Source organism: Heterodontus francisci, chromosome 2, assembly GCF_036365525.1.
Source record: "Heterodontus francisci isolate sHetFra1 chromosome 2, sHetFra1.hap1, whole genome shotgun sequence".
Lineage (NCBI taxonomy): Eukaryota > Metazoa > Chordata > Chondrichthyes > Heterodontiformes > Heterodontidae > Heterodontus > Heterodontus francisci.
The window spans coordinates 122,795,199-122,809,431 of record NC_090372.1 but is presented as its reverse complement, the minus strand read 5'-3'; the positions used below and the strand labels follow the sequence as shown (position 1 = coordinate 122,809,431).

The 14,233-nt window shown below is 43.5% G+C and overlaps 1 protein-coding gene across 1 annotated transcript in view; it reads left to right on the top strand.

Moving 5' to 3' along the window:
- Positions 1-10,030, top strand: part of poc1bl (POC1 centriolar protein homolog B (Chlamydomonas), like) — a 60,656-nt gene extending 50,626 nt beyond the window's left edge. The window contains exons 10-11 of the mRNA XM_068010039.1: positions 2,339-2,491; positions 9,218-10,030. Of these exons, the coding sequence (XP_067866140.1) occupies positions 2,339-2,491; positions 9,218-9,346 (282 nt within the window). The 3' untranslated portion in view covers positions 9,347-10,030. The remainder of the gene's footprint in view (positions 1-2,338; positions 2,492-9,217) is intronic.
- Positions 10,031-14,233: the final 4,203 nt, after the last annotated feature.

The following is a 14,233-nucleotide window of genomic DNA, read 5'->3' as shown; positions in this document are numbered from 1 at the left end:
CCAAATTGATTCTGTTCTCGACCCCTCTGGGACATCCTTTTTCTCCAGCCCTGCAATGCTCTCCTTAATCAATACTGCCACCCCTCCTTTTTTCCCTTTTCTATCTTTCTTGAACACCTTGTATCCAGTAATATTTAACACCCAGTCCTGCTCTGCTTTGAGCCACAACATAATATTTCCACATGGCAATCTGCGCCTGTACCTCACAAGTCTTCTTAACCACACTGTGCATTCACATACATGCACGTTAACCATGATTCAGACTTTATTACTTTCTCCCTTACTCTGACCCCAGCTAAGAACGTACTCTTCCCTGCTCTCTTGCTATTTGTTTCCCCCAGAATTCTATTCACCTTGGTATTCCTCTCTAATATTTGCTCCTGGTTCCCACCCCCTGACTGGTTACCAGTTTTGCTTCCCTCCAATCTGAGGTCCCTCTCCGGTTTCCATCCCTCTGATAATTTAGTTTAAACCCTCCCCAATAGCACTAGCAAATCTCCCAGCAAGGATATTCATCCCAGTCCTCCTAAGATACAACCCGTCCATCTTGTACACGTCCCACCTGCCCCAGAATCAATCCCAATGTCTTAGAAATCTGATGCCCTCCCTCCTACACCAGTTCTCCAGCCACGTGTTCAATCACTCAATTTTCCGATTGCCATGCTCACTTGCACTTGGGACTGGGAGTAATCCTGAGATTACTGCTTTTAAGTCCTGCTTATAGCTTGATGCGTTCATGTCTGGGAGCCCCATCTTGGCTAGGGTCCCCTTGTCCATGCGATTAGTGGTTCATCTCCACAGTTGAAAACCTCAGGTGATTGCCTTGTTCCCTTGCTAATGGGGACACTCATGTGGTTCACTCATATTCCCCAGGTCATTGTCTTTGATAGGTCTTTACAGACATAGTGGCCTGAATTTTACCAGCGTGCCACAAATTGCAGCAGCGCGCTTATAAGTTGGTGATCCACCCACACGGATCGCCCGTTGCTGAGCCCCTGCGATATTTCATGGAGGGGGCGGAACGGCCTCCCCTGACATCATAGAGGGGGCAGCCGCTCCGTCCCCGGCAATGGCATCTGGTGCCACCAGGCAGGCGCCATTTTTAAAGGGCTTCAAGCCCTTACCCGTAGTTTAGCCTTTTAAAGGCACATTGTGCGCAAATTGAAATTGAAAACTTTATCAACTGATCGAGGCCTCTCTTCCACCCTCCCCAATGGCCATTTAATGTTATTTACATTCTGGAAAATCTCTTCTTGCTAATCAACTTTGCCTCCTGAACTTTGCCCTTCAACCCCTTCCCACCATCCCTTTAGCCAATGGAAAGATTTTTCCCCGTTTCTCCCCCCACCATCCTGAAAATTTCACTCCTCCCTCCTCGCCACCAGTATCGCGCCTCTGATTTCTGAATATCGGCATGGGATGGCCTTCGGGACAAGGTAAGTTTATTTGCAAGAAATGCTGGAACCACTCAGCAGGTCTGGCAGCAACTGTGGAAAGAGAAGCAGAGTTAACGTTTCGGGTCAGTGACCCTTCTTCGGAACAGAAGGGTCACTGACCCGAAACGTTAACTCTGCTTCTCTTTCCACAGATGCTGCCAGACCTGCTGAGTGGTTCCAGCATTTCTTAGTTTTATTTCAGATTTCCAGCATCCGCAGTATTTTGCTTTTATTTTAAGTTTATTTGCATGTGTTTTAATTAATTTTAATATTAAAATGAAGGCCCCGCCGCCGAAGGGTGGGGGGTGGCCCACACTGAGGTCTCTCTGCCGCCATTATAGTGCGACGCGGCTTGTCGGTGTCGGGTCATAGTGGGCCTCTCTTGGAAGAATTTTCCAGGTCTCCCTGCCATACCCCTGATGCCGGAGGGTTGGTAAAATTCAGCCCAGTGGTCTCCATCTCAATGAATTGGAATGTGGAAAGTACAGTGATCAAATTGGGCTAGCCATCTTTAGCTTCGAGCTCAAGTCACCTTTGGTCTCCGTTTTTAAAATTCAATTCGGGTTTCTAGCCAGTGGATTAAAAATAATCATTTGACAGAAAGCATGTTTTCATGACACAGTGTTAAGATGAAATGGTAGTGCATGTTTTACATTGTAATGGTTATTGTTAACTGCAAAAGGATGCACATCATTAACAGTACACCACAATAAACCAAACTGAAGTTTATCTGTTAATAGCCTTTGTATAATTTTACACCAAGTCAGTGTTTTATCTTTCCTTTAGTTCTACTTGTTAAAAATATTTTATCATTTACATTATGTTCTTAATAAAGCAATTGATAATTTCACTACTTTTGGGATATGCTATTTCATACACAACTTTTCTTTTTAAAAAAACAGTATTTTGAATATACATCCAAAGGGGAAATTCGGTTTAATTCTGTGACTGAACTGTGTGCAGAAGTGATAGAAGGACAGAATTCCATTGGAATGAGGTATTGCCCATCAGATGACTCCCCTGTTCCAGAGTCTATTCGATGGGAATTTAAACCTGTAAGTAACTAAAATATAACTGTAAATAAAATAGATGAAGAGGAAAACCGGAATTTAAATCTTTCAATTGATTTATTCTCCTTTTGCTTATTGCTGCACCTCTGTAGATCACTCTTGCCATTTGTATTTGCATTTCTTTATGGGTCCCATTAGCCAATTTGGTAAACAGAAGCACAGACTTCTGCACGTGCGGAGAAGACAGTACCTATGTTTTCTGAATTGTCGTTTTTTTATTTTATTCATTCATGGATTATGAGCATCACTGTCAAGGCCAGCATTTGTTGCCCATCCCTAATTGGTGCTGAACCACTGCAATCCATATAGTTTGTTCAGTTTGCTTACCCACTGTTTTTTTTCAGGTTTGCACTTGCTGCTGTTCAATATTCAGTGTATTTACACCTAATCTGTACTAATGCTTTGTCTTTCAACACACCATTAACATATTGTTTGCCTTTGCTCCGTGACCTTTTGGTCAGCTATGTGGCCTGGTCCAATCTAGACCTCCCTTGTTATCTCTTGCCCCACCCCCACCTCACTTGCTTATAACCTGTGACTTTTCTAATATTTGTCAGTTCCGAAGAAGGGTCACTGACCCGAAACGTTAACTCTGCTTCTCTTTTCACAGATGCTGCCAGACCTGCTGAGTGGTTCCAGCATTTCTTGTTTTTATTTTAGATTTCCAGCATCCGCTGTATTTTGCTTTTATTTTAGTGTTTAATTCACTGCCACTTCTCTTCCAGGAATGCCTACCTTGAAGAAGTTCTGCTCTTCTCTCCGACGGGATTTTCGTTTGTCTCTTTTACCTTGTTCACCTTCATTGCTTTCTATTTCCCTCCTGGTGTTTGATAAGGTATCTACCAAAACTCGTTTTCACAGCCACATCTCCTTCCTCAGTGACTGTCTCCGGCTCCGACTTATTCCACGTGGATTCCAACTGCAGTTTCACCCATCATGCTTTGAAACCACCCAGGATCACAGGTATCTCCGAGAAATACAACGTTCCTCGGACTGCTACTCTCGCCGCATCCTGAGATCCACACTCAGTGCTATGTGCCGCCACATGCACACACTGGACCTCTCTCTCCAGCAGCACTGCCTCACCTTATCTCAAAGCTGTTCTACTCCGCAGTTTCATTTCATCTTTCGTCTCATCCGACGCATTAACAAAAAACTTTTTTTCTTCCTTTCAGGTGTTAAGGAACGCAAGCTCCAGCAGCTCATGGGGACTAATGCCCCTCCAGATCCTCCTTCCGCTTCACTTCCCTCTGACCCCACCCCTTCTGATCTGACCCCTTGCCATGTATTCACTATACCCTCTGACCTCCCCCTCTCTGATGCTGAGCGTTCTGTACTCAGCAAAGGTCTCAGTTTTATCCCCTTATGCCCCCACCTCAATGAATTTCGCACTCGGCATGACGTTGAGCTCTTCCGTCGCCTCCGTCTCCGTGCTCACTTCTTTGACCAGGAGTCCTCCCCCCGACCAGCAGACCCATTCACCCGCCTCCAGCATTCTCCCTCTACCTGGACCCCTCCCCCTGGCCTCTTACCCGCTCTTGATCTCTTCATTGAAAACTGTCGGCGAGACATTGGTCATCTCAATTTCTCTGCCCCCCTCACTCACTCTAACCTGTCCCCCTTTGAACTTGAGGCACTCCGTTCTCTCAGGTCTAACCCCGACATGGTCATCAAACCTGCAGACAAGGGTGGTGCTGTTGTCGTATGGCGTACCGACCTCTACCTTGCAGAAGCTCAACGCCAACTCACGGACACCTCTTCCTACCTCCCTCTGCACCATGACCCCACCACCGAACATCAAGCCACCGTCCAAAGGACTGTCACTGACCTCATCTCCTCTGGAGATCTTCCCTCTACAGCTTCCAACCTCATAGTCCCACAACCCCGGACAGCCCGCTTCTACCTCCTTCCCAAAATCCACAAATGGGACTGTCCTGGCAGACCCATTGTGTCAGCCTGCTCCTGTCCCACTGAACTTATTTCTTCCTATCTAGACTCAATTTTTCTCCGCTGGTCCAGTCTCTTCCCACCTACATCCGTGACTCTTCTGACGCCCTACGTCATTTTGACAATTTCCAGTTTCCTGGTCCCAACCGCCTCCTCTTCACTATGGACGTCCAATCTCTCTACACCTCCATCACCCACCAGGATGGTTTGAGGGCTCTCCGCTTCTTCCTGGAACAGAGACCCAACCAGTCCCCATCCACCACCACCCTCCTCCGCCTGGCTGAACTTGTTCTCACATTGAACAACTTCTCCTTCAACTCCATGCACTTCCTTCAAGTAAAAGGTGTCGCTATGGGTACCCGCATGGGTCTTAGTTATGCCTATCTTTTTGTGGGATATGTTGAGCATTCTTTGTTCCAGTCCTACTCAGGCCCCCTCCCCCAACTCTTTTTCCGGTATATTGATGACTGTATCGGTGCCGTTTCCTGCTCCCGCCCCGAACTGGAAAACTTTATCAACTTTGCTTCCAATTTCCACCCTTCTCTCACCTTTACATGGTCTATCTCTGACACTTCCCTTCCCTTCCTCGACTTCTCTGTCTCCATCTCTGGGGATAGGTTATCTACTAATATCCATTATAAGCCCACCGACACCCACAGCTACCTGGACTACACTTCTTCACACCCTGCCTCCTGTAAGGACTCCATTCCATTCTCCCAGTTTCTCTGTCTCCGACGCATCTGCTCTGATGCTACCTTCCATGACGGTGCTTCTGATATGACCTTTTTCCTCAACCGAGGATTTCCCCCCACTGTGGTTGACAGGGCCCTCAACCGTGTCCGACCCATTCCCCGCACCTCTACCCTCACCCCTTCCCCTCCCTCCCAGAACCGTGACAGGGTTCCCCTTGTCCTCACTTTTCACCCCATCAGCCTCCATATCCAAAGGATCATCCTCCGCCATTTCCGCCACCTCCAGCGTGATGCCACTACTAGTCGCATCCTCCCCTCCCTTCCCCTGTCAGCATTCCGAAGGGATCATTCCCTCCGCGACACCCTGGTCCACTCCTTCATTACCCCCACCACCTCGTCCCCGTCCCATGGCACCTTCCCCTGCAATCGCAGGAGGTGTAATACCTGCCCATTTACCTCCTCGCTCCTCACTATCCCAGGCCCCAAACACTCCTTTCAGGTGAAGCAGCGATTTACTTGTACTTCTTTCAATGTAGTATACTGTATTCGCTGCTCACAGTGTGGTCTCCTCTACATTGGGGAGACCAAGTGCAGACTGGGTGACCGCTTTGCGGAACATCTCCGCTCAGTCCGCAAGCAGGACCCTGAGCTTCCGGTTGCTTGCCATTTCAACACTCCCCCCTGCTCTCATGCTCACATCTCTGTCCTGGGATTGCTGCAGTGTTCCAGTGAACATCAACGCAAGCTCGAGGAACAGCATCTCATCTACCGATTAGGCACACTACAGCCTGAACATCGAGTTCAATAATTTCAGAGCATGACAGCCCCCCATTTTACATTCATTTTTAGTTATTTTTTCTTCCTTTTTTTTTTTTACATTCTTTTTTACATTTTTTACAATCTTTTTTTTTGCATTTATTTCATTTCATCTTAGTTTGTTCAGTTTGCTTACCCACTGTTTTTTTTCAGGTTTGCACTTGCTGCTGTTCAATATTCAGTGTATTTGCACCTAATCTGTACTAATGCTTTGTCTTTCAACACACCATTAACATATTGTTTGCCTTTGCTCCGTGACCTTTTGGTCAGCTATGTGGCCTGGTCCAATCTAGACCTCCTTTGTTATCTCTTACACCACCCCCACCTCACTTGATTATAACCTATGACTTTTCTAATATTTGTTAGTTCCGAAGAAGGGTCACTGACCCGAAATGTTAACTCTGCTTCTCTTTTCACAGATGCTGCCAGACCTGCTGAGTGGTTCCAGCATTTCTTGTTTTTATTTTAGATTTCCAGCATCCGCTGTATTTTGCTTTTATTTTAGTGTAGGTACATCCACAGTTAGGTAGGGAGTTCCTGGTTTTTGACCCAGCAAAAGTGAAGGAACGTTGATATAGTTCCAAGTCAAGATGGTGTGTGGCTTGGAGGGGAACTTGCAGGTGGTGGTGCTCCTATGCGTCTGCTGCCCTTGTCCTTCTATGTTGTAGAGGTTTGAGGTTGGAAGGAGGCTTCGTGAGTTGCTGCAGTGCATCTTGTAGATGGTAAACACTGCTCCCACTGTGCGCTGGTGGTGGAGGGAGTGAATGTTGAAGGTGGTGATTGGGGTGCCAGTCAAGTGGGCTGCTTTGTCCTGGATGGTATTGAACTTCTTGAGTGTTAGAACTGCACTCATCTAGGCCAAGTGGAGAGTATTCTGTCACACTCCAGACTTGTAGATGGTGGATAGGCTTTGGGGAGTCAGGAGGTGGGTTACTCGCTGCAGAGTTCCCAGTCTCTGACCTGCTCTTCCAACCACCATATTTATATGGCTGGTCCTGTTAAGTTTCTGGTCAGTGATAACCCCCCCCAGTATTTTGATTGTAGGGATTTCAGCAATGGTAATGCTGTTGAATGTCAAGGGAAGATGGTTAGATTCTCTCTGGTTGGTGATGTTCATTGCCTGGTACTTGTATGGCGCGATTGTTACCTGCCATTTGTCAGCCTAAGCCTAAATGTTGTCCAGGTCTTGCTGCATGCGGGTATAGACTGTTTAAGTATCTGAAGAGTTGTGACCTATACTGAACACTGCAATCATCAGTGAACAATCCCCACTTCTGACCTTATGATGGAAACAAGGTCATTGATGAAGCAGCTGAAGATGATTGGGCTGAGGACAATCCCTGAGGAACTCCTGTAGTGATGTTCTGAGTCTGAAATGATTGGCCTCCAACAAGCACAATTATCTTCCTTTTGTGTTCGGTATGACTCCAAGCACTGGAGAGTTTTCCCTGATTCGCAATGACTTCAGTTTTGCTTGGGCTCCTTGATTCTTTCTTGTGAGTTGAAGCCTAACATCAGCCATGTTCGTATTGATGGGTTATATGATCTATTCCTGCTCCTATTTCTCGTGTTCTTGCCACACTCTGTCATATACTGCTTTGATGTCAAGGCCAGTCACTCCCACCTCACCTCCGGAATTCAGCTCTTCTGTCTATGATTGGACCAAGGCTGCAGAGGTCTGGAGCTGAGTGGCCCTGATGGATCCCAAGCTGAGCATCAGTGAGCAGGTTACTGTTGAATAAGTGCCGCTTGATAGCACTGTCAATAACACCTTGCTGATGATTGAGAGTAGACTGATGGGCTGTTAATTGGTTGGGTTCGATTTGCCCATATCCATGTGGATGGAGTCTAATCCTTTCACTATTTCAATCATAGCTTCTCAAAGTCTATACTTTTCCAGCTCTCTAAACTCACATGAGAAACCAAGAGCCTTTAAATTACGTATATAAGAACTGGAGAAGGGTTTTCAACCACTTTGAGCCTGTTCAATTAGATCATGGTTGACCTGTATTTCAACTCCATTTACCCACCTTTACTCCCTATCTCTTAATACCCTTGCCTATCAAAAATATATCAACACCAGTCTTGAAAATTTCAATTGATGAAACATCCACAGCCTTTTGGGTGTGAGAGGTCGTAATTTCACTACCCTGTGTGTGGAGAAGTCCTTCCTGATTTCCCTCCTAAATGGGCTAGTTCTCATTTTAAGACTGAACACTCATGTTTTAGAATCCACAACCAGAGGAAACAATTTCTCTGTACCTACCCAATTAAATCTCTTTGTCACTTTAAACACCTCAATTAGATCATCCCTCAACCTTTTGAACTCATCATTCTCTTCTGAACCTGTTCCAAGACCTATCACCCACCATAATCAACACTGCATTCTAGATGTGGTCTGGCCAAGGCCTTGTACAAGAAAGGATTGTGTTTTGTTAATATATCAAAATTAAATATAAATATATTTGCCCTAATAATGCATTCCAATTCCCTATTTGCCTTCACATTATTGAGATGCAGTACAGGAGCTTTAGATAGAGGATCTGGATCGGCGCAGGCTTGGAGGGCCGAAGGGCCTGTTCCTGTGCTGTAATTTTCTTTGTTTGTTTGTTCTTTGATACCTGAACTGGGAGAATTTGCTGCAGGTACTGGGTGAATTAAGTGGGAAAATGTTTCGTTCTTCAGCCCTGATGTCCCTCAGCTTGATGAATATTTTCAAAAATAAACATTCTGTCAGTATGGTGAAACACTTTTATTGAGATGGTGAATCGCAACAACATTTTAAATTTATACCAGCATGCCAACACTGTAGAAGGTGTATTCGCATTTTGATTAAAAAGAAGCTCTTTCAGTTGACAATGCCTGATGTGTTTTCTTATTGACATTTTAATTTTAAAAAATTGTTTCAGTAGTCTTTCTGGAGTAATTTTGTGAGCATGGAATCAGAAATTATGGCACGAAAGGAGTCTATTTGTACTTTTGTCGGTGTTAGCTAGAGCCTTCCACTCTAATCCCATTTCTATGTATCTCTCTATCCTTTTATATTCTTCCTCTTCAATTATCTAATTTTGTTTAAATGATATGAAAGCCTCTTTAACAAAAGTCTTTGTAGTAAAATGTTCCATATTCCAGTCATGGGGAAATTCTTTTGGACTACCTCTTCATTCTTCTACAGATAAATTCTAAGTCTGTGTCTGCTTGTTACTGATGTACTACTTGAATGTGTAGTACATAAAACTATATTTTTTATTTACAGGACGGAATGATCTTCCACCCCAAATCCAACAAGTGCATTACTTCTTATCGCACTGCTGAAGGACGGATGGATGTGGAAATGAGACTTTGCAGTTCACAGGACAATAATCAAATCTGGCATTTTGAATAGAAGGATTACTGTCAATTCTTCAGAGCAAACCTACAAAATGCTTTGACTTAAGTACCTGTCAAAGAGAAATCAATGCTAAATGAACAATTAATTTAATATTGAAGCTAAATGCCAGTTGTATCACCGTGGTGCCTAAAAAAGTGTTGGGAAACATCAGGGGTTTGGGGGAGGCTTGGATGGATGTAGATTTTGTCCATTTTTTGAATGCCAGTTATGTGGTGTGGTGTTTCTTTTTGATGTCCGATTCTTGATTTCTCTGTATGGGTTTTTGTTTTTTCCCTTCATTGATCACTGCTTCAGATAACTGAAACTAATCAAATTGCTTTTTGGACTGTAATGAGTCCATGTTGCTGCGTGAATTGTACAATCTTGCATGATTTGCTTTTCTATTATTTTTAAAAAGGGAAAAAAAGATTGCAGGCTTCAATCTAGAACAAGTGAAACAATTCACTGTTTCAGAATGTCAAGAGAAATTTTAGATGTCAAATTTTTACTGAATTTATAAAATAAGGTTTAAAATACAAATTATATTATAAGATACAAATGGTAAAAGGGTTAAGTGGTCTGTAAAGCACTTACAATGCAGGAATAAAGGGACAGAACAACTTATGCATATAAAAGAAATGCATGAAATAAACTACTGTATTTTAGAATTCTATAGGAATAAATTATTGTTTTAAAAAAACAACTTGTTTTTGTGCTGAATACCAGTTCCAAGAAATCTGTTTCTCTCTTCACAGGTGCTGCCTGACCTGCTGAGTGTTTCTAGCATTTTCTGTTTTATAGCAGAGAATGCAAACTGCTTTTATTGACACATTTGCATAAAACCACAATGCTTCCATTTTGCTGATGCAGTTTTGCGCAAAATTGTACTTTTTTAAAGTTGCTGAGAACTGTAATACTTTTGGAGCACAAGACTTCATGATTCAGGTGAGAAGCCAGAACAAATCTAATCATTTCATTCTTGTCTACCGATTAAAAGACAGATTTGTAGTTATATAGTGCTTTTCATGAACACCGGATGTCTCAAAGCGTTTTACAGCCAAGTAGTGCTTTTGACATGTCGCCACTGTTGTAATATAGGAAACACAGCAGCCAATTTGCGTACAGCAAGTTCCCACAAACAGCAATGTAATAATGAAATCTGTTTTTGTGATGTTCATTGAGGGATAAATATTGGACAGGTCACTGGGGATAACTCCCCTGCTCTTCTTCGAATTAGTGCCATGGGATCTTTTATGTCCACCTGAAAGGGCAGACTGGCCTTGTTTTACCGTCTCCTCTGCAAGACGACATCTCTGACAGTACAGTACTCCCTCAGTACTGCACTGGAGTGTCAGCTTTTATTTTCATTAACATTAATAGATGATACTAATTAACAGAGAATGAATAAATTGGCACCACAGAGTGTTAGAATGTAGGATGCATGCTTACAATCATCGCAACCATCATCAATAAGGATGCCCACCCCTCCTTTCCAAATTACTCACTGCCACAGAACAGGAAGGTCCCAGGTTCGATCCTGTTTCGGTGCTGATAGCTTAAATCATTATAGGAGTGCAACAACTGGCCTGAAGACGTCTGGCATAACAAAGGGAAAATTTGGGTTCCTGCTTTCTATTTTCTATCTATTGATTTAATTCTGGAAAGAGCTTGGATGTAGGCAGTGGACATGATTGGTCATGGCACACTGGATGTGGTAGTGTAGTGGTTATGTTACTGGACTAGTAATGCAGAAGCCTGAACTAATAATCTGGAGATGAGTTCAAATCCCACTATGGCAGTTTGTTAATTTGAATCCAATTTGTAAATTTGAAAAAAAAACTCAACAAAAATGGTGTCCATAAAGCTATTGAATTGTTGTAAAAAAAACACATCTGGTTCTGTAATGTCCTTTAGGGGTGGAAACATCTGGGGTAAAGTTTCTGTTTTGGATGTAATCAACACTCAGTTTTGGGAAGTGTTTTATTTTCGAGTTTCCACTCAAACTCATCTGCATGTCATCGAATGCAAATTTCTGCCATGAACCAGCACCAATTGGGGTGTGTTTTAGAATGTAATTTTAAACAAAGGATGGTAACTTGGTGCAGTTTGATTTAATATCGCTGAAAATGTGTTTATCACATAAGCATCTTGATAAGTGTGTAATCCACCACCTGTGAGTAACCAAATATTAAATAATTGAAAATGATTATAAAAAACTATTTAGGACCATTTGCTAGTTATATTAGTGTATAGAGGTAAGTTTCTTAAATTAAAAAAAAATTATGTTCAAACGCTTTTTTAAAAAAAATGTCCATTTGTGGCGTATTGGCAGCACAGTGACATAAAGTCAGGAGGGAGTGGACCCCATGAAGTCTTATGACATCAGCTCAAACATTAAAACCTGCTGCTAATTACCACCTACCACCCTCCCTCAGCTGATGAATCAGTACTCCTCCATGTTGAACACCACTTGGAAGAAGCAATGAAACAGAATGTTCTCTGGGTGAGGGAATTCAATGGCCTCCTTCCTCATGACCTGACATATCCCTCACTCTACCATTACAATCAAGTTTGGAGACCAACCCTGATTCAATTGGGAGTATAGAAGAGCATCCCAAGGACAGCACCAGGTGCACCTGAAAACAAGGTGCCAACCTGTTGAAGCTACTACACAGGACCACATGCATGCTAAGCAGCAAAAGTAGCATGCTATAGACCAAGTTAAGCAATCCTCTAATCAACAGATCAGATCAGATCAAAGTTCTGCAGTCCTGCCACTTAGTCTGTTTAGAGATACAACACTGAAACAGGCCCTTCGGCCCACCGAGTCTATGCCGAACATCAACCACCCATATATACTAATCCTACACTAATCCCATATTCCTACCACATTTCTACTAGGGGCAATTTATATTGGCCAATTTACCTATCAACCTGCAAGTCTTTGGCATGTGGGAGGAAACCGAAGCACCCGGAGGAAACCCACGCAGACACAGGGAGAACTTGCAATCTCCACACAGGCAGTACCCGGAATTGAACTGCTGGAGCTGTGAGGCTGCGGTGCTAACCACTGTGCCGCCCCATGATTAATGATGGTGGACAATTTAAACAACTAACGGAAGGAGGAGGTTGCATGAACATCCCCATCCTCGACAATGGCAGAGCCCTGTACCTGATTTCAAAAGATCAAGCTGAAGCATTTGCAAACAGCTTCAACTAGAAGTAACAAATGCATGATCCATCTTGGCCTCTTCCTGAAGTCCCCACATCACAGATGCCAGTTTCAGCCAATTTGGTTTACTATGCATATCAAAAAAAAAAAAGAAGCTCAGTACACTGGATACAGCAACGGTTTTCTTTCCTGACAACAGCATTGTTATAATACTGGAGATTTGTGCTCAAGAACTAGCTGTGCCTCGAGCCAAACTGTTCCAGTACAGCTACAACACTGGTATTGATATGCTAAAGTGAAAAATTACCCAGGTATGTCTCGTCCACAAAGAGCAGGATAAATCCAATCTGGCCAATTACTGACCCAACAGTGTTCACGAAATCATCAGGAAAGTGATGGAAGAAGTTGTTGACAGTGCTATCAAGTGGCACTTATCAATAATAAAAGCAAAATACTGCGGATGCTGGAAATCTGAAACAAAAACAAGGAATGCTGGAACCACTCAGCAGGTCTGACAACATCTGTGGAAAGAGAAGCAGAGTTAACGTTTTGGGTCAGTGACCCAAAACGTTAACTCTGCTTCTCTTTCCACAGATGCTGCCAGACCTGCTGAGTGGTTCCAGCATTTCTTGTTTTTGTGGCACTTATCAATAACCTGTTCAGTGATGCTTAGTTTGGGATCTGCCTGGACCACATGGTTCCAGACCTCATTACAGCCTTGGTCCAAACCAGGCCTGAAGCGCTGAATTTCAGAGGTGAGGTGAGAATGAAATCAAGGCAGGATTTGACAAACTGTGGTACCAAGGTGCCTTAGTAAAACTGAAAATGGGGAATCCAGAGGACAACTCTCCACAGGTGGGTCAGACCTAGCCCAAAGGAAGATGGGTTGCAATTGTTGGAGGCCAATCATGTCAGCCCCAGGGCATCACTGTAGGAGTTCCTCAGGGCAGTGTCCCAAGACCAACCATCTTCAGCTGCTTTAGCAATGACCTTCCCTCCACCCTAAGGCCAGAAGTGGGAATGTTTGCTGAGGGGAGATTTAATAGAGGTTTTCAAAATTATGAATGTTTTTTAGTGAAGTACACAAGGACAAACTTTCCACTGATAGGGTCAGTAACCACAACATAGATTTGAGGTAATTGGCAAAAGAACCAGATGGGAGACTGGAGATGAGGAGACTTTTTTTTATGCAACAAATTGTGATCTGGAATTCACTGCCTGAAAGGATGGTGGAAACAGATTCAATAGTAACTTTAAAAAGGGAATTGAATATAAGACTACCTATTTTTACCTCAGTAACATCACCCGACAGCCCTGCCTCAGCTCATCTGAAGCTGAAACCCTCATCTATGTCTTTGTTCCCTCTAGACCACCAATGCACTTCCGGCTGGCCTTCAATGTTCCACCCTCCATAAACTTAAACTTATCTAAAACTCTGCTGCTGTGTCTTAACTTACATCAAGTCGTGTTCACCTATCACCCTGTGCCTGCTGACTCCAGTTTAAGCAAGGCCTCGATTTTAAAATATCTTATTCTTGTTTTCAAATTGTTCCATCGCCTCAACCCTCCCTAACTCTGTAACATTCTCCAGCTCTACAACCCATTGAGATAGCTGCATTTCTCCAATTCTGGTCACTTGTACATCCCCAATTTTAATTGCTCCTGGCACCCGTTCCTTCAACTACTGCAGCCCTAATTTCTGAAATTCCCTTCCTAAGCTTCTCCGCCTC